Raw genomic sequence first — 27,394 nt, forward strand, 5'->3', positions numbered from 1 at the left:
GGCCAATGGGGGCTGCGGGAAGCGGCATGGGCCGAGGGATGTGCTGGCCGCCATTTCCCCATTGGCCTGGAGCAGTGAACCATGGCCAGTGGGAGCAGCGATAAACTGAACCTGCAGATGCGGCAGGTAAACAAACTGGCCTGGCCTGCCAGGGTTCTTACCCTGGCAAGCCGCATGCCAAAGGTTGCTGATCCCTGGCTTAGTACCTCTAATTCAGTGGTCTCCAACCTTTTACACACAAGATCATTTTTTAATGCAACCCAGGATCTACCCCACCCATTCCCCGAGGCCCGGCCCTGCTCACTCCATCCGCCCTCCCTCCATCACTCGCTCTCCCTCACCCTTCCTCACTTTCACCGGGCTGGGGCAGGGAGTTGGGGTGCAGGAAGGGGTGCAGACTCTGGGCTGGGGCCGAGGTGTCTGGAGTGTGGGAGGGGTTACGGGGTGCTGGCTCTGGGAGTGGGCTCAGGGCTGGGGTTGGGATGCAGGAGGTGGTGCAGGATGCAGGCTCTGGGAGGGACTTTGGGTGCAGTAGGGGGCTCCGGGCTGGGACCAAATGTTGGGGTACATGAGGGGGTACAGGGTACTGGCTCCGGGAGGGCAGCGCAGCGGGGCTAAGGCAGCCTCCCTGCCTTCCCTGGCGCCACACCACTCCTGGAAGCAGCCAATATGCCCCTGCAGTGGGCACATGGCTGTGCATGCTGCCCCTCTCTGCAGGCACTAACTCAGCAGATCCCATTGGCTGCAGTTCCCCATTCCCAGCCAATTGGAGCAGCACAGCAGTGCTTGTAGGCAGGAGTAGTGCATGGAGACCCCTGCCCCTTCCCCCCATGGGCCTCAGCGGCTGTGCTGGCCACTTCCGAGAGCAGCGCGGGGCTGTGATCTGGGCAGGAAGGGAGCCTGCCTTAGTCCTGCTGCACTGCCAGACTTTTAGCAGCCAGAGATCATGATCAACTGTCAGAAGCTTCAGGATCGACCAGTCAGTTGGTGACCATTGCTCTAATCCAAGGTCCACATGAAATGTGAAGGCAAAAATACATGCAAAAATGGTGATAATTCAAACAAATAAACCATCACTTTGTCCTTCCAAATCCTGGGCAGGACCATTAAAGCCTTGGGTGAGGTCCCAGCCTCTCCTACTGGACATGGTTTCCCAGGAAGGGCTCTGTCCACTTCGACGTATCCATGAAGATGGAGGAAGAGCTGTGGTAGAGCCAGAGGCAGGGTAGGGCTCCCGCTCTTGTCCAAATATCTTTGGCACAATCATAAACTTCCATCTCCACCCGGTAGTCACCATCCAGGCCCTTCCAGCGTCCACCTGTCACAAAGAGTTTGCCTCCCAGTGGCACCATGCCTCCATTTTCATGCAGAGTGTGAAGCAGCTGCACCTGTAAGAGATATCAATCATGATATAGGGCTATAGCCCACTCACACCACATCATTATATATGGAATCCAGGCTGCCTTACACAGGAGCATTCATTATATACAAACAGACAAATAGGGTTCCACACAGCTTGAGTTCCAGCTTTGTCTCCAGTTCTTACCAGGTGCCACAGTCTGGCTGGAACTCTGTACTGCATACTGAAACATGGAGGGTCTGAGTAAAATCCTTCAAGTAAACATCTTTCCATCTCCATTTCTTACAAGAGGAAAGGGGGTGGAAGAACAGATATGTCTTCAGTGCAGAGTTAACTCAGGTGATTGACACCCAGATTAACCTAGTCTGGGTGTGAGCAACCCCACTGCAAAGCCACACCCCAGTTGCGGTGCCCTTATTGACTCTACACTCGCTAGGACTTTTAGGGGCACATCCCATGGTTCTTTGCACTGCAGTGAGCTGATCCTCTCTGTGATTCTGTCCCTGTTCTTCTGGGCACTCAGGGGGAATTGTGGGAAGGCATTGGAGGACTGTCAGCACTGGAAGGATTTATCCTGTGTCCTCACTGCAGAGTGGGTGGGTTACCAGCCCACATAAACGCAGCCGAAGTACTCTTACACTTAACCCAGCCAGGCCAGATTTCCTGGGCCGAAAGTTCCACTAAAACCAGGTGAGCTCTTTTGGGGTCTAGAGACAACCCCCAAGGATGACCCTGAGTGAATTGCACAGGGCACTTATGCAATAAGGCGTCATTTCTGGGCTGAAATCTCAAAGACCTCATAAGTGGAATGAGGTTCCAGGATCTTAGCCCAGCTCCTAGAGGACCCAGCGGCATTGTTAAGATGTGATGAGACATTCGTGTTACTGAGCTGAATGGGAATTGTATGAGGGGCCCTGCTGACAGTGCTGTGACTTGTGTGCATCAGTCAGGAAGAGCACAGCACATCTAGTGCTGGAGTGGGGCTGGAACAACGTTCCATGCCCTGGGGCCCAGCAGTTACTGTAGAATTTAAAACTTCCATTAAAATAAATAAACCATTTTCCAAATGAGCCACCTAAATCCACAGGGAGGACTGCAGGTGGTGAGCACCTCTGAAAAACCAGGCTGCTTTCATGCAGATACTTAACTGCGGACTTAGGTGCCAAGATGTGAAACTTTTTGCCTAAGTCTGTAGCTCAGATAGCTGTAAAGAAAACTTTGTAAATCCCACCCAATAAATACAGGTAGCTTATAACAAAAGCAGCCTAATGACCTGAGCACTGCACTAGAATTCAGGAAACCTGGGTTCTAGTCCCATTTCTGCCACTGGCCTATTGGGGAATTTGGGTGAGTCACTTCACTTCTCTGTGTCTGAGTCCCCAGCTGTAAACAATGGAGATAATGATAGTTAGTGTGTTCCTGATGAAAACTGCTGGTGAGAGCCAGGCAGTATTATTATTAAAAGAGCTCCCAGCTGCCCCAGAAACATCTTAACTCATTTAATCTGTCTGTGGTATTTTTATGGTGCACATCACACAGGGATTTACATGTCACTGCAGTGTTTGTTAACTCTGAAGACTAATTATGTCACTTACATATCATAAGACCATAAGAATGGCCCTAGTGGGTCATACCAAAGGTCCATCTGTCTTCCAATGGTGGTCAATGCCAGGTGGCCCAGAGGGAACAAACAGAACAGGTAATCATCAAGTGATCCATCCCCTGTCACTCACTCCCAGCTTCTGGCAAACAGAGGTTAGGGACACCATTCCTGCCCATCCTGGCTAATAGCCATTGATGGACCTACCCTCCATTAATTTATCTAATTCTTTTTTGAGCCCTGTTATGGTCTTGGCCTTCACAACATCCTCTGACAAGGAGTTCCACAGGTTGACTGTGTATTGTGTGAAGAAATACTTCCTTTTATTTGTTTTAAACCTGCTGCCTATTAATTTCATTGGGTGACCCCTAGATCTTGTGTTATGAGAACTAGTAAACAACACTTCCTTATCTACTTTCTCTACACCACTCATGATTTTATAGACCTCAATCATATCTCCCCTTAGCTGTCTCTGTTCCAAGATGAAAAGTCCCAGTCTTATTAATCTCTCCTCATATGAAAACCGTTTCATACCCCTAATAATTTTTATTGCCTTTTTCTGAACCTTTTCCAATTCCAATATATCTTTTTTCGAGATGAGGAGACCACATCGGCACACAGTATTCAAGATGTGGGAGTACTATGGATTTACATAGAGGCAACATGATATTTTCTGTCCTATTATCTATCCCTTTCTTAATTATTCCCAACATTCTGTTCACTGTTTTGACTGCCACTGCACATTGAGTGGATGTTTTCAGAGAACTATCCACAATATCTCAAAGATCTCTTTCTTGAGTGGTAACAGCTAATTTAGACCCCCATATCAACATGACTAAGTAGGTTTCAGTGCAGCTCACTTAGCCATGGTGGCTGGGTATTACAGGAGCTCCACTTCCATAACCCTGCCTCAAGATACATACAGGACAAAAGTGGCATCAGACCCAGTTAGGGTCACAGGCCCTATCCCTTCTTTCTGAGTCTATCAGTATCACTTTTATTACAGTAGTGTCTAAGCTGAGACAGGGCTCAGGACCCCGCTGTGCTAGGTGCTGTATACACCTGGAAAGCAATGACAGTTACTGGGAGCTTATTGGCTATGACAGGTGGCGAGACTAAGCTGTGGCAAGAGCAGGAGGAAAAGGTAGCCCTGACCAGAGCAATACCCAGGAGTTGCAGTGCTTACACTGAATCCTGACACCAGCACAGGTGGGTGGGATGACATGAAAGAAATAGACAAAGTGAAACTGGGGCTGGAACTGAAATCAGTCAAGTTACCAGCCCATCCTGTCTGCTTGCTTGCCCCACTTTGCACAAGGACACTTGATCCAGATACCTCCAGCTTCTCCTAGACCAGTGGTTCTCAACCAGGTGTCTGGGGCCTACTTGGGGGCTGTGAGAGGGTTCAGGGGGTCTGCCATGCTTAGCCAGAATTATACTCGCTAGGACCTAGAGCAGAAATCCAGAGCTCCACTGTGCAGGAACGTAACCCCAAGCCTACCACCCGGGGCTAAAGTCAAAGCCTGAGCAATTTAGTTTTACAATGCTCCCTGTGGCATAGGGCCATGAGTAATTGCCCTGCTTACTACCTCCTAATGCGGATCCTGACTTTTATAAGCCAAAAAAAAGTGGTTGTGGCACAGCTGGGCCAACAAGCGTGTTCAGGGGGCCTCAGAAAGAAAAAGGTTGAGAACCCCTGTCAGAGATGATGCTACTAGAGTTGAGCTGGGTGACCCTAGACCTGAGGAACACTCTGCTCTATAGGCAGAGAAGGAAGGAGAACTGTGCATGCTATGCTGAAAGAGTTAACAGAACCAGTCCCAGAACTGGAACCAATGGGTGACCAATGGGGCACTGAACGTTATTCATAAGCAGAAAAATAAGAGAGCAGAGGGAGGGAGAGACTGGCAGGGCTCTCTCCGCACCTGTCTGGAGTATTGGCAGCTTGGTCAGCTGAGCACTGACGCCATGTGAACAGCTGCAGCAAGATTTCAGAATGATCTTGTGTAACCCAGCCCTGCAACAACATTACACACAGCTCCTCGAAGGCCAACGGGGCCCAGGGAAGTGGGCTATGTCATGCTGCTTCCTGGGATCCCTTCACTTTACGTCAGGCCTTCCTGGAGCTCTGGGATAGGCATTTAGGGGGGCAGATCAAAGCCACCAGCTCCCAGCTTCCCTTTGGCTGGAGAATCACTCAGAGAAGAGGATAAGCCTCTGTTTGAGGGTCCCATTCCCAGGGACTTGGGTGGTAGAATCACAGAAGATCAGGGTTGGAAGAGACCTTAGGAGATCATCTAGTCCAACACCCTGCTCAAAGCAGGACCAGTCCCCAACTAAATCATCCCAGCCAGGGCTTTGTCAAGCCTGACCTTAAAAACCTCCAAGGAAGAAGATTCCACCACCTCCCTAGGTAACCCATTTCAGTGCTTCACCACCCTCCTAGTGAAAAAGTTTTTCCTAATATCCAACCTAAACCTCCCCCACTGCAACCTGAGATCATTACTCCTTCTTCTGTCATCTGGTACCACTGAGAACAGCCTAGCTCCATCCTCTTTGGAACCCTCTTTCAGGTAGTTGAAAGCAGCTATCAAATCCCCCCTCATTCATTCTTCTGCAGACTAAACTAAACAATCCCAGTTCCCTCAATCCCTGGTAGAAACAATCCCTGGTAGAAGCAGCAATGGCCAGAGCTTTACTTTGAACTATGGAGAAATGAGTTTGGGGGTATCAGCTCACCAGCCCCTTGCTCCAACCTCAATCAGTTCAATAGATGGTTCTGGCAGACGCTACTCAAAAGGAATGTAGAATGGAACTAGCCTCCAGGCCAAATTGCCCATGAGCCGCAGAAGAAGTGGTCTGACCGAAGGCTATATTAGTTGGTCAATGTGGAGAAGCCTAGGATTGAATAACTATTGTGACCAAGCCTTGCTTTCTCCCAGGACAGGGTTATAGAGAGGTGGGTGTGCCAATACTCTGGGTTAGGCACTATGAAATCCACATACATATCAAATAGAGCCCTCCCTTCAACATGGCACCGGGGAATCCATGTCCAGCATGGTGCACCCCAGTGACCCACTCCACCTACCTTCTGCCAGATGTTAGCATCCGGATCATACACATACACCTTCTTTGTGTTGTCCCCAATGAGGTAAATTGCTCCATGCAAGGAGGCACAGCGCGGGGCAGAGAGGTACTTCGGAATGAATGGGGATGCAATTACACTCCACATATCTGCCAAAACCAGACATCATTAGTTAGTGAAAGTGTTTAGGAGACTGAACTATTAATGAAGTTATCACAGGGTGTTAATGAGCGTTACCCCTAGGGTGACAGAGTCACAAGGAGGGGAGAGAGCAGGCTGGCCCATCATAGTAACTTACTGGACTGATTCTCATATCACTTACACTGGTATAAATCAGGAATAAACCCATTTACATTCATGGCATTATATGGGTGTAAATACTCTCGGAATTAGGCCCTATAAGTGACCTCTTCCCATTTGGGCCTTGAATCAATATACAAGCCAGTCATGAGGGGTTTTCGTCATGCATTGTCTGACCTGATTAACATTAGCCTGGCATGTAATTCACTTGTAGGGAGCAAATTGTGGTCCTGAGACCAGCTGGACACTGGCGTGGATGTGAAGAGGCAAAAGAGGGAGCATATTTTGGAGTTGTCTCAGTTTATCTATCTTTGTGATAGTTTCAAAGGTTAAAGCTTGTGGTGAGTCAACATGAGGTTAAACTGGGCTATGGTATTTAAATCAGCTAATAGAGTGAAGACACATCTCTTCTTTCACGCGAACTAGACAGCACCAGTCTCGCTCTAACCATTTTGGTGTATCACATAGGGACAGAGCAAAGGGTGATTCTGGGCACCAGCTAACAAATGCTTGTCATATGACTCCTTTACTCAAGGTATTCTAATGCTCAGTCACTTTGTATGACTTCTGAGTAAGAGGATGGGTGCTAGTAAAGGGTTTCCCAAACATGTGAACCATTAAATAACTTTCCAGGCTCACAGATCACCACATTGTCATGTGCCACTGCCGTATCATGCTGATGTCATGTGCACATCTGTCCCTCTGAGTCACACGTAGTGGCAGCGCTGGAAAGGGGATCACAAAGGAGTCAGCACACCTGGCCTTCCAATGAAGAGCCACAGCAGATGTGGGAAAGAGTGTCCAGATGATAGTGGGAGACACAGGGCCAGAATGTGAGACCCTTACTCTCACTGGGAAACAGTTACTCACATGAGCAATATTATAATAATAATACCCAGTTCTTATGTCATGCTTTTAATTAATTGCTCTCACAGCACTTTACAAAGGAGTCAGTATCATGATCTCCATTTTACAAACGGAGAAACTGAGGCACAGAGAGGTGATGGGACTTGCTCAAAGTCACCCACAGGCCAGCTGCAGCACCAGGAACAGAAGCCAGCTCTCCCGAGTCCCAGTCCAGTGCTCTATCCACTAGGCAACACTGCCTCCCCTTGCCTTCAATAGAGCTAGCTTGTGTAAGTTAATGCTCACTAGGGTGAATAAGAAGTTCACAATCTGGCTCACGGTGAACAGTTCCTGAACTAGAAGCGAATGTGAGTCTGGAGTTCACTTTCAGGGAGAGATGATAGGTGAAGCTGACTCAGTTTGCTCGTCCACAAATACTGTAAATCAGAAATGTCTTGGACTCTGTATAGGTAGCACTTTTGCCCCATTTAAATTTGATTCATGCTTACTAATATTCTCATACTGGGTCTTATGAAACTCCATGTAAGTAAGTAACCAGAGACAGTTCAATGTCTCATGTGTTTTAAATAACTAGAAATGGCTACATGAAAAGGGCAGCAATTGTCTGGAATTTCACCATACCTAAGGGAACAAGGCACTGACCCTCAGCTGGTGGAAATCAGTATCGTTCCATGGAGGGCAATGGAGTTATGCCGAGTCACCCCAAACCAAAGAATTTAGGCTTTGACACAGAATGAGGGCAGAATATACAGCGTCTCCCAGCAGGAATCCCTCCTTCCTGCTATACAACGGGCACAGAAGTGCCACCACGTTCCCTGGCCTCTGATTCGAGATGAACAGGCTGACACAAACATAACTTATGCATCACTGACTCACATATGCTCCGGTTCTATCCCTGCATCCTATTTCATGCAGGGCAACTCACATGCTGTAGGTGAACACGATGAGTGTGCACCAGGACTGGCACAGCATTGTTGGGAGGGACCTTTCTGAGGCTCGAGCATTTGCTTCCAAAATTCTTGTTGCTGTTCCTTCTCCTTACCTATGACAGGGTTGTAACACTGCAGGGTTAGTGCATTGTACTTGATAGCACAAGAGCCAATGAGGTAGAGCTTCCCAAGACATCCAGTTGCAGTGAAGTTGCTAACATACTTCAGGGCAGGGCTGATGGGGCACCAGCTATTATTATAAGGGTCATAGCACTCCACCTCCACTGTGTCCACTGTAGTCCCTACATACAAGAGAGGAGACAGCCGAGAAGTTAGCACAGCACAGGGAGTATTATTTGCGTTCCAGTAGCATCGGGAGTCCGGATCCCAACCATGCCACATGCTGTACAAACACATGACAAAGAGACAGGCCCTGACCCAAAGCACTTCCAATCTCAGTACAAGACAGGAGACAATAGATGGATACAGCAAACAGAGCACAAGGGAACAATTTGACCAGAGTGATCAGCATGCTGAGCAGGGGGCACAGCATGCCAGCTGCATAACCACAGTCAAGTGGTCTGCAGGCATCTCAGCAGGGGATCTGAAGGACAATAAGCTGGCCCTATGGGTGTCTCCATACCGAAGGGATGACATGGGAGAAAGTGCAAAGGCACCTGTTTGAATAGGGTTTAAATGGGTAAGTGAGACTGGCATCATTTGCAGAATGAAGGCAGGAGCTGATCCAGGAGTGACCCTGCTTTCTGTGCATGTATGTGCTGACTGCCGACATAGAAAGGATGACAGTGCATGTGGTCTCTGCAGGTATTAAATGCCTGCACAGCTGCATGTAGTTGAATGTTGCTAGGATTAAGTCATATTAGCAGATGCTTATGTAAGTTTATAGTAGGTTGCATTTTTCTATTTTCTGCAGTCTCTGCTTTAACTGAGCAGCAAACACAAATATTTCAGTTGGCATCTTAATAATCTTCTTCACCTGCTGTTTAAATCCATTGTTCTGGACTTGATTATTGTGAGATACTTTGTATTGTGGCAGTATCAGAGACTGACAGACAAGAGAGAGGGGAGGTGGCCAGAGAGATGGATGGTGCCTACCCCCAATGGCATAGATCTCCCCATTGAGGACAGCACTGGCATGGTTTGTTCGGGGTTTCAGCATTGGTGCAATGGGTTTCCATGCACCCTCCTTGAGACGGAAACACCAGGACTGGGTTGTGGACCAGGTGTCATTCTGCGTTCCCCTGGAGCCACCTAGGAAGAGAATAATCCATCACACACACAGAGAAAATGTTGTAAGGCAAAGTCATCCCTGCCCTGGGTAGGGGGTCTGACACTGCATCTTTTGCCTTGACATCTAGGCCCTTTCACAGGCATTAAATCAAACCGTGACCATCAAAACAGATTTGAAGACAACTTTACAAGAACACAGCACCACAGGCTGCAGCTCAATAGAAGCAACCCCCAGAAAATAAAAACAAGCTAATCTAAAGCCCAAGCAAACAAAAGGTCACCAAATTTAAACACAGGCAGACGGTGAGAAGGAGTAAAATCCACAGAAGAGAGCCCTCTACTGAAAAGACTAGCTACTGCCAGGCCTAGCGAGATGAACTTCAGCAGGTAGATTAAGAGAGAAGGGGGTCTCCAAAAACCACACCATCCGAGCATGAAGTACAGCCTGGGACATAATTAATTCATGGCACTGTGTGTCGTTAGCCATTCTTCCATTCATTACTTTAATTAAATCAGCCTAAGTGTTCTGAACTTATACAACCTGGAAATAGCTGAACTACTGCCCAGGAGCTATGTGATACCATAGAACTTCCTCAGAGTTGCTGCTTATTGGCAAAATTTCCTCTGGATACCATGGAAAGAGTAACATTTATTAAATTAATTTGTCATTTATTTTATCTATTTGAAAAAATACCCTGTGGGTCAATCAGACCAGTCACACGAAGAGAAACACAAGGAATTCCAAAGGTTAGGTTCCAGCTTAGATTCAGCGAAGGGGTTGGATGAGAGCCCCAAGTTACATACCTGTTACGTAAACATAATTATTTAGTGCCACCAGAGAAAAGCCCCATTTATTGTAGTCCGGAAAGTCAGGAAGAGCCATCCATCTTTCTGAAACACAGAAAAGCCGTACAGAACCTAAAGGCTTAGACCAGATCCAAGGGCATAAGCCACTACATACTTCCCAGTGCGCCTATCTTCCCAACGTGACCGAAATGCAAGACAACATGCCTCCTCTGCTGTAAATAAGAGGTAGGATCAGAAGTGTTAAAAGGGTCCCTTCCCCAGATTTCCCTATCCCCTCCAACACTCCCCTAGCTATTCGGCACAGTGGGTCTTTAGGAAATTCAGTGGAGCCAGATTCTCATGTACTGCTTACAACAGAAGGAATATTGAAAAGAAGTCTTTACAGCTCACCAGTAACAAAAGCTGGCCAAACTCTACCAAGTTTTTGCAACACATTGAACTGCACAACTGCCATTCATTTCACTCTGGATACACTCTTGGAAAGGAAAGCGGGAAGCTAAAGAACAGCTCCTGTTCTGTTCTGAACAGTGTTATGCAGACTCCCTTAGACAACACCCCAATATTACCCAGCCACCTCTGCTGGAACACAGTATCTGTAGGCGATGGTGAGGAATGCTTACAAGTGTAATTCTGATGGAATCCTTTCCCCTTTTGGTACACAAATGGCTCCACCCGCAGGTCTTAAAGAATCTAAAATAAAGCTGCCATTAAAATGGAAATCTCCTGATTCTGTGGGCCTGATCCCAGCTGGTATAAATCAACACACTTCCACTGACCTCATGGAGCTACACCAATTTACATCAACTGGGGATCTGGCCAATTGCCTTCAGTGGCATTACAATAATTTACACCTGCTGGCAATCCAGCCTTGTTACTGTAAAAATGTACTGGAATCCCTGTGTCTGCCTCTGGCAGTCACCAATGCCTTGAGTTTCCACCATACTTGTCTGTGACACGCTGTACATGGCAAGAGGAGGAACCTGCCCCATGCCTGTGGAAATCAGTTTGTGCCTGGAAGTGTGAGATTGTACACTTCTCATAGCATTCAGGACTACAACGGCTACCCACTGACTATTGCATTGGTACTGGAGTGTCTCTTCTGTACGACACTAAATCATACCTGCGTTAAAACTGTTCTGCTGTCTCATGACCTGACCTACAGCTCACTGAAGTCCATGGGAATCTTTTCATCGACTTCAATGGACATTTGCTCAGGCTCTTACAACACAGCACGGGGAGGCTGAGACCTGGCTACATTCATTTGGCTACAGGGGAATTGTGTCTGTTAATTAGCGCTGGTTCTTGTGTACATAATGTTGTCAAAGTCTCCTGCAATTGCATCAGTCTGCCAGGATTATGCTCTGTCTCCGCAGTCAAGCTGCAGAAAATCTGATTCATGGGCTTGTCACCTGGAGAATAGAGCTAGCATTAGGCTGTGTGATTGCAGGAGCATCAGCCTGTGGGGAAAGCAGCTGTTCAGTGAATGACAAAAGCTAATGACTCAGAGCATTACATCACCCTGGTAACGGCTTCATTCTAGGATGAACTCCACTAGTTACTGTGTGTGTCTAAATCTATGATGTAAAGGATTCACTGGTAATTCAGCCCCTGGCACAGTCGCTTTGTTTGTGAGCCACCAGCACAGTGCTCTGCAGTATGGTTCCAGGACCACTGTCAGGAGCCGAGGCTTTTGAGAAATTAAGGAGCTCACGGCCAGTTATGGACTCAGAAACTGTGACCAGACTCACAGCACTCAGGCATCTTTTTTTGTTTGTTTTTAATCTGCATTTTAGAACCAATTGGAAACTAGAGCTGTGTGAGCTGTGGGGCATTCTCATCACACACCCTCCCAGAGCCAGTGAAGGCCCCCATTTAGTGGCCCTGTGGATAAGAATGGGGAATAGTCCGAATAAATGGGTCAGATCTGGCTCCACTGAAGTCAGTGAGAGTTTGGCTGCTGGCTTCAGTGGAACCAGGATCCAGCATCCGGGAGGGATTGGGGGATGGGGGGAGGAAGCATCTACTTTTTGGTCTATGGGGAGACAATGACTGAGAGACTCCATTCCTTTTTCTGCATAGGGTCTGACTGAGACCTGTGTATTGTGACTCCTGTCTTCTCACACAAATGTCTCTCACAACTCCAGTTTGAAAACACTGACATGTAGTTTACTTATTTTAATCTCAACCACCACCCTCTAACAGACCTGGCCAGCAATTCTATTTACAGGGACATACCAACATCATCCCCCTTTGCCAGAAAGAAGAGAGGAGAGAGATCTTTCCACGCAGAGATATCCCTTCATTCTGGTCATGCTAACCTCTCCCACTCTCTCCTTCTGTCTCTCATTCCCACTTTGCACTTTCTTCTTGTGTGCCTTTCTGCTTTTCCAGTTAATGGGTTAACTAGCTCCTTAGCTCCCTAGCAATTAGCCCCAGCTTTTCTCAATCAGGCCTTTCTCTGGGGAACTAAGTGGCCGTCCAGTGAGCAAAGTGCTAGTTCAGCGGCTGGTTCTCAGTCCTGCCACATATATTTTATACAAACAATACTAGCTGGCATTTCAAAGGGGGGTTGGCAACATCTCCACCTAATGGACAGGAAACTGAAAAGGCGCCAACATTTTCAACGGTAGCCCCTGAATTTAGGGCCCTCTGTTTATAACTATAGGGCCTAAGTGATGTGGCTGAGCCAGTGCCAGAGCTAGGAAGAGAAGGCAGGTCTCCTGATTTCTGGTCCTTCGTCCTCTCTAGGGGACCACACACCATCAGCAGCCCCTCACCCCCGCCCCCAACTTCACCAAGACACGGTTAGCTGTGTGAGTTCATCCTCTTGATCCTACTCAGTGGCTTTGGACAGGTGACACACAGAGGCTAAGAGGAGACCAGAACTCATAGTAATTGGCAGAAACTCCCCCCCCCCCCAAGGGAAAAGCTTATGAGAGAAAGACTGCATATCTATTGCATCACACACTCTGCCCACAAAACTTTTAGGGCCATATCCAGGACTCCATCTTCTTAGCGCTAATCCAGCAGCGCACAGGAGATGGAGAGTGGTTCAAACAGGGCAGCTGGGGAATCCCCAGCATGCATGTAGTCACTGCCTCACCCCTTCCAGTGTAAGACCTCCAGTAGACAACTGGAACTCTGCTCCAATACTGCAGTTATTCAGCAAGCTGCACCACTGAAGTCCTGCCTGAACTGGATGTAACCTTAGGTGTAGCAAACAGGCATGGCCTCCCTCGGAGATTGACAGTGAGGGAGGGCCAGATGCCCCTCGGTGGGCAGAACCAGGAAGGTCACGCTCACCATACCAGAAGCACAGGGGTGGGACAGGCACAGGAGGTATAAAAGGCAGGGGGGCCCTGTAGCTCAGTTGGGTAGCAGCTGCTAAAGGAAATGGACATGTGTTCCCCACTGCTGAGGATGTCAGTTACCTTGAGGACTTGCCCAAGCTACCAGAGCTGCCAGATCCAGCCAATGCTGAAGAGTTGCTGCGATTGCCACTGGCAGTACACCCTGAGGAGATGGAGGATGTACAGGTACACCTTGAGAGGAGGGTAGGAAGGAGCCCAAGGATAGCTGACTGTAGTCTGGCTGCAGGGGCATCTGAAACATGGTCAGTGTGTTGCAGTGGGATTCCCTGTGACCAGTGGCAGACTGTTCTGCCACTGTTAGGCTCTGGGCTGGGATGCAGTGGAGTCAGATGGGCCTGCATCCCCCTATCCCTGGCAGTACTCCCCCTCTTCAGGCCAAGAGGCCTGTGCTTGTCTCTCTCTCCCCAGAGCATTGTACCTGGGTGCCTGACCCCTTGCTGGAGCCCCCTAGACTGTTGGGCACTCACCCTTGCCTGAGGTCTAGGACCCAAGACTGTGCTTGGTACCCTGCCCCATATGAGGACCTGGGTTCCCTGACTATACCTTGTCTGAAGGTTGGGCTTTAGGTTGTTTGATGCCCTGCCCTGCCTGAGGGCTTCGGCCACAGAACCCATTCACTGCTTAACCCACTGGAGGGCTTGAGCACCAAGACTGCTAACTTCCTGTTATCTTAGATTGTCCTTAAGGGGGTATGACAGCGAAAGACTGTGGCTTCCCTCGGAGATTGACCATGCGGAAACGCCACACACGCCTACACTGGGCCTGGCCTGAACCTCAGCTAGGAACAGGCTTGCTTTTGGTTGCTTACTGGTCTTGGGATTGTAAAAGGCGAAGTTCCGGGAGACTGGCAACTCCACATCTTCCGCTTCATTCTCTTCCAGAGCTCGACCCGCGACCACCACCAGCACTTCCTCCAGCTTCTGTGGAAGGGCGAGCAGGTTCTTCTGGACAAAGGACCCGTTTTCCACCTTATAGAAGATAAAAGAAACATGTCACCAGACCCAGCTGCTAGCCCCTACCCCTCATTTTCCTGGACAGGAGTTCTAGAATGGCAGTAGGTCTGCTCTGGTGGTGGATGGAGAGCCAAGTGGCTTCCTCTCTGACTCTAGAGGATGCTGCTCCCTCTGTAGGAGGCTGTCTGCAGACTCAGGCAGATGGTGCTGTATCACTTACATGCCAGGGCACATTCTCAAGCTTTCTTTGGCCACCAGAAGGGCTACAAACCTTCTGTGTTAAATGCAAGCTGAGATTCCAATGTCATGTGCCAGGGCACAGGCCTATGAGTTTATCCAACCATGGTGCAATGGTTGTTTTGGAAATGTGAATGCTGCCAGTCCAAAATCAGCTATGTTATTGAAAATGGGATGGGGGCACACGGGGAAGAGAGCAAAGCCTGCTGAGCAGGGAGTTGAGGGGACTCATTCACTGTAGCCTCAGCTTGGGCCAGCATTCCCTGCTGCCTCCTCTCTGCTTGACATGCTCCTTCAACACCGAGGCTGCTACTGTTGCTATTATCTGGGCAGAAAATCACTCTGTCTCTCTCCTTTAGCCCTGTGTGGACTGACTGTGCTGCTGCTGCTCCCAGGGCTCATAGTGCAGACTGTAAAAACAACGAGGAATCCTTGTGGCACCTTAGACTAACAAATTTATTTGGTCTTAAGCTTTCATGGGCTAAAACTCACCTTATCAGATGCATGGAGTGGAAAATACAGAGGCAGATATAATACACAGCACATGAAAAGATGGGAGCTGCCTTACCAAGTGGAGGGTCAGTGCTAACAAACCAATTCAATTAAGGTGGAAGTGGGCTATTCTCAACAGTTAACAAGAACGGCTGGATATCAAGGGAAGAAAAATCACTTTTGTAATGCTAAAGAGTTCAGTGTAATCAAAGTGGCTCATTTCAAACAGTTAACAAGAAGATGTGAGTATCAGCAGGGGATGTTTAGTTTTTGTAGTGACTCATCCACTCCCAGTCTTTATTCAGGCCTAATTTTATGGTGTCTCATTTGTAAATTAATTCCAGTTCTGCAGTTTCTAGGAGTCTGTTTCTGAAGCTTTTTTATTGAGGAATTACCATTTTTAAGTCTGTTATTGAGTGTCCAGGGAAATTGAAGTGTTCTCCTACTGGTTTTTGAATGTTATAATTCTTGATGTCAGATTTGTGTCCATGTATTCTTTTGTGTGAAGACTGTCTGGTTTGGCCAATGTACATGGCAGAGGGGCATGATGATGGCGTATATCACATTGGTAGATGTGCAGGTGAATGAGCCCCTGATGGCTGATGTGATTAGGACCTATGATGGTGTCCCTTGAATAGAATTTAATTGAATTGGCTCGTTAGCACTGACCCCCCAACTTTGTAAGGCAACTTCCATCTTTTCATGTGCTCTGTATTGTACCTGCCTCTGTATTTCCCACTCCATGCCTCTGATGAAGTGGGTTGTAGCCCACAAAAGCTAATGCCCAAATACATTTGTTAGTCTCGACGGTGCCACAAGGATTCCTTGTTGTTTTTGCTGATACAGACTAACACGGCTGCCCCTCTGAAACCAGAGCAGACTATGTGTTGCACTGGTGCTGGACAGCCTCCCACTAATACTATCTAACCAAGCTGTGCTGCTTGATTATTGCCTATGAACCACTGCACCTGCCTGCCCTTACAGCTCTGGAGCCCTGTGCCGAGCTGAGCTAGCCATGGTGGCTGGCACAGGTGTCTCCCATCCCTTCCCATTCACTGGGAGCATTTGGAGGGTTTCTGTGCTTATTTATCCACTGAAAGCAGGTGCTTTTCCTGCCCCCAAAGTCCTGTGTCTTCCTGACCCTCATCACCACTGCATTCCTCACAAAGAGAACATCAGCGTCAAATTTCTGTCTACTAGCCGTCAAAGGAAACTCTTCCAGGGTGGATTTGATCGATTTAAATCACTAGTCAGGAAGACTCGATTTAGTCATGTATTTCTACATAAAAGTGCATTCTTGTTGGTTGTTATAACCTTAATACATATTCTTCACAACTCAGATGTAGGTTTCATTTTTAGAAGATACACACATTTTTAAAGTGATTTATTTTGAAAAGTGTTCAGATTAGTTTTACAGCTATATCAGAAAATGAATGATTGGTTATTTAATTTACCAAAGGTAATTAAAGCAGATATTTATGAAGGCATTGGGAGGTGTGAACTCATTCATATTTGGAGGATTTTCTTGCCATGCTGCATTAGGAGGAGAACATCACCAGACACATTTTAAATTTATTGTTTTAACTAAAACAATAACATTATGTATTCTGGATTTTTTTCTTCAACAGCCAACATATAATTTAACACAACAAGCATATGAATTTTTTAATTTAAACATTCAAGTTTTTTTAAAATCAAGTTTGTTTTTGTTACAATTGTTTTTAACTAAAATAGTTAAATGAAATATATTTTAAGAAAACAAATTAAATCGACTGTCAGCCAGCTCAACATGAGAAACTTAAAATATTGGCTTCTGCACCTAACTCAGTCGTCTTCACCTTCATTTTCCTGTTTGTTTATAATCTGGAAAAGAAAAACAAGCTTTTCTGCTTTTTCAGGTCCCAAACGATTTCTCAGTTTGGAATGAATTAATCCAAAGGAAGAAAATATTCCTTCTACACCTGCAGAAGAAGCTAATGCTATTAAAAGTGAGATTATCACTTCAAAAGTCTCTGAATCCAAATGCTTAAGTCACTGGTGTGACTTTCTTTAAAACATCATCAGCAAACATATATTTCTTCACTGGTTCACCATTAGCTCTGAAGTTTATTATAGCTGGCATTATGGAGGGATGATTGCTGGATGTCCACGTCATAGCCAACTCCTCTTTTTCAGCAGTTAATGTTTGACCCTGGTACCAAGTATTGAGAATATTTGCAAGAAAACGAGCTGGAGATCGTGCTTGTCCCATTCATTTTTTTAATGCCTGTAATTTAACTCTGTCATTGCATATTTCTCTTTTTTAAGATCTCTCTCAGTTCCTTCCAAATGTCAACAGCATCAGCAATAAAACAGCTATTTTCCTGCCTTTTGTTCAAGGCTACAGAAAAAGGCTTCAGGGCACTCAGCATCTGTTCAACATTTCTCTTAAGCCCAATGTTGAGAACTTTGGCTGTGACAGTGCCATCTAGTTTTTCATGATTTTGTTCACAAACTGTCATCAGATTAGACCAGTTATTGATATAATGCTCAAAACAGTCCACTACTGAATTCCATCAAACGTCTGGTGGGAGAGTTCACTTGGTTCCTTCCACTTTTTTCAGAACAGCTGCTGCAAAGTGGTTGTTACAGAAGTATTTTGCCATTTCAACATTAGCCTTTATTTCTGGAACACTGCAATCTTTGGCTAGGAGGTGCATCAAATGAGCACGGCAACCGTATGTTTATTAGCTTGGGGACTGTCTTCATTCTCTTCTAAATAATTTCTTCTCATCTTGGATACCTCTTGAAGTCCCTTCCAAGCTGATATTCTATGACAGGGCTCGGCAACCTTTGGCACACGGCTTGCCAGGGTAAGCACCCTGGTAGGCCAGGCCGGTTTGTTTACCTGCCACCTCCGCAGGTTCAGCTGATCACGGCTCCCACTGGCTGCGGTTCGCCGCTACAGGCCAATGGGGGCAGTGGGAAGCGGTGGCCAGCACATCCCTCGGCCTGCGCTGCTTCCCACAGCCCCCATTTGCCTGAGACAGCACACCATGGCCAGTTGGGGCCGTGATCAGCCAAACCTGCGGATGCTTACCCTGGCAAGCTGCATGCCAAAGGTTGCTGATCCCTGTTCTATGATTTGCAGCATTGTCTGACCAAGCTGCATATTAGACATTTGAAAATTATTTTTTTTCAGTTTGTCATAGCTTTTACTACTACTTCTTGTAAGTATTCTGCTGTCTGTGTATTTCCTGATATATCAGTTGTTTCTGTAAGGATGACATTCCCTTCTTCTGTTGTCACACAAGCACATACAACAGGATCGTTGTGGATATTGCTCCACCCATCAAGACTCAGGTTAATAATTTCACCCTCTAGACCTTTTGCACACTGCTCAATTTCTCTTTCATACACTTTATCCAGCAATTTGCCTGCGATGTCTGCTCTGTTGGGTGGATCTGTCTTATCCTGGTCTTAATGACTGAACAATGTTAATGTAGTGTAGGTTCTCAGTCATATGGAAAGGAGAGTTTGTTGCATAAACAAACCGGGCAAGTTTTTCATCAATTACCTCTTTTTGTAATCTACTGTTTCTTATCACAAATTCTTCTATGGTTGTTTCTGGAAGATGGAGATTTTTTTTTTTCTTTTTACTACAGTATATTGCCTGTAGCATGACAGTATATACTGTCGTATGATGTGATATACATGATGTGACTTATCTACCAGTGATAATGTTTCACTCTGAAACTATAGAAAATGATCGTGATCTTGAAGATGGATAGTTTTCAAAATCCTGTAAGTCAATGCAGTTAGTTAATTATTATTACCATACTGCTAATTTAGTATTACTCACTGCATTCACTGACACTCTGTACTACTTTAAAGGTGAAATTGTAAAAGGAAGATCTGCCGATTTCAGCTATTTGTTTTTTATCACAACTGCTTCTAAAATGATAGTGCCATAAGTACCAAACATAAGAATTCAAGAATAGTCCAGAAAGAAGGCAGGCAGTCCTTAAGAAAGAAGTATGAAATAAAAAAGTTGACCAACCTGAAGATCCGGCACGTTCAGAAATGTTCCTTTCATCTTCACTGCAGCTTTCTCCTGAGAAGGAGCACTTCTCATGATGATGTTTCATTCAGGCATTTCTTTGTTGCACTGTTTGCATTTTGCACACATGCCTGTCTTACCCACAGGTAGAGGAACTTCATTAAAATATTCCCAAACATGGTCTCTTTTATGACCTGCTGCCATTATAGGTTTTCCATTCTAGTGTGATGGGGCAAGGCCAGATGGCTACACAGTAAAGTACTGAGAAACAGGTATGTTAGCCCCAGGCTAAACAAATCCCTAGGACCATGGTAACCAAATGGCAGTTGCTCCAGGTTAATCAAGGCACCTGGAGCCAATTAAGACCTTTCTAGAAGGCAGTGGAGATAGCTACTTTAATTAGAACACCTGCAGCCAATCAGGGCAGGCTAATCAGGGCACCTGGGTTTAAAAAGGAGCTCACCCCAGTCAGGCAGGGAGGAGCCAGAGGAGAAGGAGTGCGAGTGAGGAGCTGGGAGCAAGAAGGCAAGGAGCTGAGAGTGAGAGAGTGTACTGCTGGAGGATTTAGGAGACAAGCATTATCAGACATCAGGAGGAAGATCCTGTGGTGAGGATAAAGAAGGTGTTTGGAGGAGGCCATGGGGAAGTAGCCCAGGGAGTTGTAGCTGTAATGCAGCTGTTACAGGAGGTACTATAGACAGCTGCAATCCACAGGGCCCTGGGCTGGAACCCGGAGTAGAGGGCGGGCCCGGGTTCCCCCCAAACCTCCCAACTCCTGATCAGACACAGGAGGAGTTGACCCAGACTGTGGGGAAGATCACTGAGGTGAGCAAATCTGCCAAGAAGTGCAGGACCCACCAAGGTAGAGGAGGAACTTTGTCACACTAGTGAGAGAATGGTATGATAGATCTCAAATCAATGAAGGCTACGCTCAGAAAGACTTCTGGAATGTGCTGTTCAAACAGTTTCATTTTTGTTTCTACTGCCTGTCCCTCCCTTCTCACATTTATCTCCAGACTTTATCTCCTTGCCCAGATCTGTTCCGCCCCCAACATGTGTTCCTTCTCATAACACAAGAACTAGGGGTCACCAAATGAAATTAATAGGGAGTAGGTTTAAAACAAATAAAAGGAAGTATTTCTTCACACAACACACAATCAACTTGTGGAACTCCTTGCTAGAGGATGTTGTGAAGGTCAAGACCATAAAAGTGTTCGAAAAAGAACTAGATAAATTCATGGAGGATAGGTCCATCAATGGCTACTAGTCAGGATGGGCAGGAATGGTGTCCCTAGCCTCTGGTTGCCAGAAGCTGGGAATGAATGACAGGGGATGGGTCACTTGGTGACTACCTGTTCTGTTCATTCCCTCTGGGCCCCCTGGCACTGACCGCTGTCAGAAGACAGGATACTGGGCTAGATAGACCTTTGGTCTGACCCAGTAGGGCTGTTCTTATGTGTAAATCATCATAGCTCTCTCTGTTTGTACCTGCATCCTGAGATGTGGTGAGTGAGGTGCATTTCAGAAAGCAAAGCAATAAGTAAAGGTAGCTCTGTTCATTTGTTTGGAATAAAGCAAGAATGAATGAGTTATGGAAATTAGTGGTGGAAGAACAACTTTCCCCCTCTCTCCAAGAACTCAGACTCATTGGTTTGGTTCAGATCAGCACCCAAGAATCTCTGTGCTTGTTCAAAGTTACGCCAACTAATTCCGTGGTCTGGGAATCTTGTGAACACACAGTATCTATGCAAGCATTTTGGCCTGGTCTGGTTTCAGTTGGGTTGGAAATACACACCTTATAAGCCTTTCCTGTGGTGTTTATGCCTCTAGGCTCTACCAAAATGCGGTGCTGATGCATGTGAAAATGAAGAAACAATTAAACTATCACAGCCTTCCAAGAGCTGGGTGACCTGACTTGTCTCCTCAATTTGTCTGTTCACCAATTACACATTTTAGATATAGTTCCTTAAAGGCTGTAGCTAGACAGGAAAGTGTTTCTAGTATAAACTAAGGGGTAAATTTAAACTGATATGGCTATCCCAGTATAACTCTCCTCCTACGCCACCACCCCTGGGCAGACACTCTCATTCCAGGACAAGAGGAGCCTTTATTCCATTAAACTTGGACAGGAGGTTAAACTAAACCAAAAATGCCACTCATCTACCAGACTAGGAGTGTCCACACAGTGGGCTATAGTAGTGCAACTATAACTGGTAGACCCTTCCCAGGCAGAGAAGCTAGGAGTGGTTGTGCTCACTAAGAGGGAGGATTGGGTAAAGCTCCTGCAGAGTCTACAGTGGATTTCTGCACTGAGCTGGAAGAGGCTTGACTACAGAGACAATTTGGTGTGGCTCTGGGCCTGCACTCGATTCCTGTGCCTAGCTGACTCTAGGGAAAGCCCCACTTCCCACTGCTGGCCTTTGGAGCATCTCCCTCAGCATTTCTATAGCACCTTCTGAACCACATTCACCGGCGAAGTGGAAAGGTAGTCTGAACTGGACTCTCACATCTAGGAATCTGGTTGGACACTGACGCAGATCATTTCCCACTGGCAACCTCCCTCCAGGACAGAAGCTGCATCTAGACAGGGCCATTCTGATACCTTACAGCACTTACCGTGCTTCGGTAGCTGGAGATGATGGCTTTGCAAGCTTCCGAATCCTGGATCAGCGGCTCCAATGAGAGTAGGTTCTGCAAGTACTGGTCTGGTAGTGAAGCCAGGTGCACCAGGTGTAGGAGCTCTGGCAGGTGCTTGGCTCTAGATGCTTCTTCATACCTCACCCACCTAAGCACAGCCTCAGCTAGGCTCTGTTCTTCCTGTACCTGCAGCAGGTCATTGGACAAATAGATTACCAGCCTCTCCTTGGATAGCTGGAGAAACTCCTCCTGGTGCGATACAGCCTCAAAGTTCTCCTGCAGGAAAGCCCAGGCCTTTGAGGACACTTCCGGGCAGCCATGGTTCTCCCCAAACTCACAGATGCCCAGGCAGTTGGTTGCATCCATCTGCTGTCTCAGGTAGCGGCTGCAGACTTTCCGGATGGTGGGGAAGTGGAGCTGGTTGGAGGTCCGGATTAGTGCCTCCACATTCCCCTGATTGATGGTGATCTTTCCTGTGTAAGCAAAGTCGATCAGAGTCTCCATGACAACAGGATCCACCTCTTTGAGCTCCACGTGGGCTGAGATGCTCTCAATAAAGTCACCAGTGAACATGGCATTGAAGTAGTGGCTGCAGAGGGCCAGGATGCTGCGATGGCAGGGGAACTCATGCCCACCCACAAGCAGCGTGACGTCGGAGAGCTTTGGATTGGAGCGCAGGCTCCGCAGGCCTTCCAGGATGGCCTGGGGGTGGGATGGGAGGGAGAAATCGAAGTCATCAACGTTCCTCACCATAGTGCTATCCTCTGGTAAAGTCCACTCCTGCTCTTGGGGCTCTAACATGGAAACTCCACCCTGCTTAGCAAGCAATGAAAGAGGGGAATGAATAATTAGCTGGTTGCCCTGGAAGGGAAGGTCAATAGCAACGCTCTCCTCCAGCACCAATGTGCGTTCATAAAGGCTGAGTCTCCCAAACAACTTAAAGGCACAAGCACGGTTGATGAGGAGTGCTTCAGTGACCTGTGTGTCAATGCACTCATCTCACCCCCACCCCGCCACGAAGCACACGTCTCCAGAGGTTCCTGGCTCATAGGTGTATCCCAGAGCACTTCGCCTTTCTGGACTAAGTGCCTCTCCCCTGCAGCCCCTCTCTTCACTGACTGTCCCCTGTTGGGAACCAATTTCTGGCTCCTCTTAGAAAGAGGAGAGAATCTGATTGAATGAAACATATTTTCAGCGGCCTATGTGGCTTTTCCCCCAGGCTGTCCCTCCCAATAAACATCCGCAAAACTGACCCATTGTCCTCCTCCAAAACCACCTTAAACCTCTCCTTTGCCATGAAGCTTACAAGAACCCTGACTGTGTTTAGGCTGCTGGTGTTCTGAGACCACCTCCTAGCCTGATGACTGGTAGCCTCATTGTTTCCTTGTATTCTCCTCCTGCTCCCATTTATCTTTCTGTATCCAGCCGCTGTCACTCGTCTTATATTAAGGGTATATCTAAACTACAGCAGCGCAGCAATGGCACCGCAGGTCTGATGCTGTAGCGCCACGGTGTAGATGCTTCCTATGTTAACAGAAGAGGGTTTTCCAGTGATGGCATTAGTCCACCTCTCCAAGAGGCAGTAGCTAGGTCAAGGGAAGAATCCCTCCAACGTACCCTGGAGAGAGGGGCTGAGGGGGTGAGCTATGTGGCAGCTCCCCTTGTGCTGGGTAGAGTAATAATTATTCCACCCACCTAGCTGCACCTACAACAGGGGTGAAGTCACCCTACCTCTGTCTCACCAGGTGTGGAATTCATCACAGCCCTGAGCTGGAGCGGGGTCAGCCTGAGTTTTAGGTGTAGATCTATCCTTACACCACAGGGATGGTTTGTTCTGTGTTCATGCAGCGCCTGGCATGCTGGACGCCTGGCCCATGACTGGGGCTCCCATGTGCTATGCTAATAAAACAACCAATGGGCATGACAATGATACAAACAAATAGGATGAGACAGTCCTACCCTGAAGAGCTGCCAGTCTAACCTGACAAAGAAAATAGGGGCACACAGAGGTGCAATGATTAGTCCAGGCTCCCACAATCAGTCTGTAGCAAAGCCAGGAAGACTTTCCTGACACCCAGTCCAGTCCCCTTGCCACTGGCCATTGACTACAATGATGCTACCCCAAATTTCACCATCTGAGCATCTAGCCTAATATGATCTCCTCTTCCCAGAATCATCTGTTTTCCTCCTCTCTCCCTCTAGCCTTGTTATAGCTCCAAATCCCACTAAGCGTTTGCATGCTCCTCCAGAGAGCACATAGTGAGAGCGAGGGAGCATGCTCTGGCTGCAGGCTACCTGGATTTACCAGGGTACAGTGGGGACAGATGGCCTGGGGGGCTCTGAAGCCTGCCCACCATTCCTGACACACTCTGGAGAGAAGGGTTGGTGGGGAGGGCTGAAGAGTGACTCTCCTGGTGCTGCATGACGACAGCAGCAGTTTGGGGGCCCACTCTGAAAGGCTCCCTGCAGTACAAGCGCTGAAGAGGGCTGGCACCCACCAAATAAAGGAACTGTTATTAACTGGGGCTTTTCTCTATGTACAGCACTGTGAGCCTAGGCACCAGCCAGTACTGTGCCCTCACTGCATGCTGTGCCCTTTATCCAGCACCTTCCCATGCTGGCACAGGCCAGTGCTGGCAACCCCAGCTTACCTCTCAGCTGCCTCCAAAATGCCTCTGTCCAGCCGATCGATTGACTGGCCTATTCGATCAGCAGTGCTTGGGCGGCCCGCGGAGAGCGGGGTGCAGCCAAATTCCCAGCCGTGGGAGCTCAGCACTCAGGAGGGGCACAGCTTAGGGACAGCCTGGCTGGAGACCGAGGGGTTTATTTTTAGACAGCAGCCTGTCTGTGGGGTGGGGGAGGTGAGAAGTTCTTTGACAGTTACTGTCTCCAGGCCACCTGCTCTTAAAGCGACCTGCCCGGAGAGAAAGGCAGGGGGCCAGGAAGGAGGCAGAGGTGGGGCAGCATAAGCAGGGCTTTGCTGGCCTTTGGAAGGCAGCCTACCAGGTAAATGACTGCTTTGTCCCCAGGCCAGCTCTGGTGCAGGCCCCCTCCCTCCCCAGGGGAAGTTTCCTCCATGAGCTCAGGGGGACAGAGCATCTCGCCCCAGGATCGCCTGGGCTTGCTGGCAAGCTGCATGCCAAAAGTTGTCGATCCCTGCACTAGACTAAAACACCGACCCTCACTGACACTGACAAGGTTGAAAGCTTAGCCCCTTTTGGAATCAGTGTGTGTCTGTCTCTGTACCATTTGCAATAACTCTGACCCCTGCTGTTGTTCTTGCATGGGAGAATCCCAACAATCGCCTTAGCCAGGCTGTGGGACCAGCTGTTGCGCTGAACTGCTCCACTTTGATCATTACACAGTAGATGTCTTTATTTTTTACTTCACCCAATAAAAAATAATAGGCGGCCTAGGCCAGACCCCAGGAGCCCAATAGTTACCAATGCAATGCAATCAAGGCACTGCCACCCAGCAGCAAATCAACAGCTCTCTGCACAAGAGAAGCCAGTTCATAAAAATTAAATTTCCCACCAAACCCTGGTCTTGCCACAAATCCAAAGCTCCAGCCAACCCCCTGATAGATCTCAGCCCTTCCCAAAATCTCCTACCAGCCCCACCTCTTCTGTACCAAGGGTATAGCAGCAAACCTGCAGCACTGTCACGGGATAGGAGAGAGGCCTCTCAGATAGGCAGGTCCTGAGTCAGCACCTTAAACTCCACCTGGAAATCCCCTGGTGGGCAGGCAGGCAGGCAGATTCTGGAGCCCTGCTATTGATGGTGAGCTGCTCACCAGGCTGCCCCTGATTTAGCAGTCAGTTGATTTAAGGCAGGGGTTCCCCCCAACATGCTGTAAAAACTCCACAGCCCACCTGTGCCACAACAACTGTTTTTCTGCATATAAAAGCCAGGGCCAACACAAGGAGTTGGCAAGCAGGGGAGCTGCCTGGGGTCCCACACCTCAGGGGGCCCTGCAAAGCTAAGTTGCTCAGCTTCGGCTTCAGCCCCGGATGGGGGCCTCGGGTCCCTGGGCTTCAGCTCCATGCAGTGGGGCTTTGGCTTTCTGCCCTGGGTCCCAGCAAATCTAATGCGAGCCCTGTTTGGTGGACCCCTGAAACTTGCTCTTGGCCCCTCCAGGAGGCCCTGGATCCCTGGTTGAGAACCACTGATTTAAGGCATGTCCCCATTGCACTGGTGTAATCCTGGAGTGCAAGAGTGAGACCAGCAAGATGCACATGCAGGGAGGAGGCAGGATTCAATGTGGAAAAAGCTGTCCTGATCACTTCTGTAATATGATTCCCTAACAGCAGCTGGATGTCTAACAAGACCACCACATATCAAACTCAGCTGGCAAACTGTAGACACCCCTCTGCATTAGGGTCAACAGAATCTTTATGATGTGCTCTGGCAGCTCCTTCAACCTGCCAACATCACGGCACACTCCACTGGATTGAGCTTTCAACCCCATGCTTTTATCCATGGACCAATCACTCAATCCCTTCAGCAGGGTTGGACAAAATGAAAAGACAGAGCTGTGACATCAGCACTCTGAAAATACCCCAGCTCCCCACTTCATCCTAGCTCTTCTCCCAGCCTTTCCACCGCAGAACAGAATAGGGGGTGGAGCAGGACCCAGTGGGAAGCCTCAGTGGAAATCTCTGCAACCCCTCTAGCCTGGGAGTTCATCCTCTCATGCTCCCAGGGAGCTACCCAGTGCACAAGACACCTTTCCAGCTGCATGCTGTGTCCCTGGACACAGCCCTAGTTTGGGGCTGGTGGGTTGAACTTGTTGATCTATGCTGGCCACTCAGCCCTAAATGTTCTGAGTCTCTGACATTTGATAGCGCCCCAGCTGGAGTGCTCTGTGACACAGCAAAGAGATTTGTCTTTCACTCTTGATTTAATTGGTGTTGCAAATGACTCTGTGCTCCTGACTCCAGTAATAGACTGCTGAATGAGCTCACTGCAGCTCCAGGCTTGTCATGAGTGGCACAGAAACTGGAGGACACTTATCTCCTGTGTCTAACAAGGATACTCACAGCAACAGCAATGCTGTCACACAGCCTGGAGTCTCACACTTTAGAGCTCATTGGTTGCTATTGCTTTGCTTTTTATAGTAGCATAATTTAAAGTATTTCCACTTCAAACCCTTCCATGTGTTTGCTCTCTTTTGAGGACAGCCTGAACACGATATCCAGCATTATTCCAGCTGTACCCAAACAGGTCGCACAGTCACCAGTCTATTACTAATCCATGATTATACCAATTCCACTCTGCTCAGGGATTGATTTACCCCTTTAGACATTTATGCGGCACTCGAGTGTGCATAAGCAAGTCCTTTGTATATTTCCTAAATTAAAAAGCTGATTGTAAGGCAGGCAGCAAGGGGGTCACTGAATTCTAGAATCCAAAGCTGGAGAAGACCTGTCTAATCCACCACTCCATCTCCTTGCCTGGGCCAGACTG

At 47.8% G+C, this 27,394-nt stretch overlaps 2 protein-coding genes across 14 annotated transcripts in view; one reads left to right on the top strand and one right to left on the bottom strand.

Moving 5' to 3' along the window:
• Positions 1 to 24,725, bottom strand: KLHL30 (kelch like family member 30). Of its 2 annotated transcripts, none has more exons than XM_032766878.2 (8): positions 24,580 to 24,725; positions 21,908 to 22,741; positions 14,379 to 14,538; positions 10,197 to 10,283; positions 9,258 to 9,413; positions 8,255 to 8,443; positions 6,049 to 6,194; positions 1 to 1,388 (listed from the first exon to the last, which is right to left on the bottom strand). In XM_032766878.2, the coding sequence occupies exons 2-8, from the start codon at positions 22,727 to 22,729 to the stop codon at positions 1,137 to 1,139; spliced, it is 1,812 nt and encodes a 603-aa protein (XP_032622769.1). In that variant the 5' UTR covers positions 22,730 to 22,741; positions 24,580 to 24,725; the 3' UTR covers positions 1 to 1,136. The 2 variants fall into 2 exon arrangements, with proteins under 2 accessions (XP_032622769.1, XP_074924754.1); XM_075068653.1 differs by having other exon boundaries at positions 21,908 to 22,744.
• KIF1A (kinesin family member 1A) overlaps positions 1 to 27,394 on the top strand; it is a 522,969-nt gene that overhangs the window by 296,788 nt on the left and 198,787 nt on the right. The window lies entirely within an intron of this gene.

Source organism: Chelonoidis abingdonii, chromosome 8 (assembly GCF_003597395.2).
Source record: "Chelonoidis abingdonii isolate Lonesome George chromosome 8, CheloAbing_2.0, whole genome shotgun sequence".
In the NCBI taxonomy this organism is placed as follows: Eukaryota; Metazoa; Chordata; order Testudines; family Testudinidae; genus Chelonoidis; species Chelonoidis abingdonii.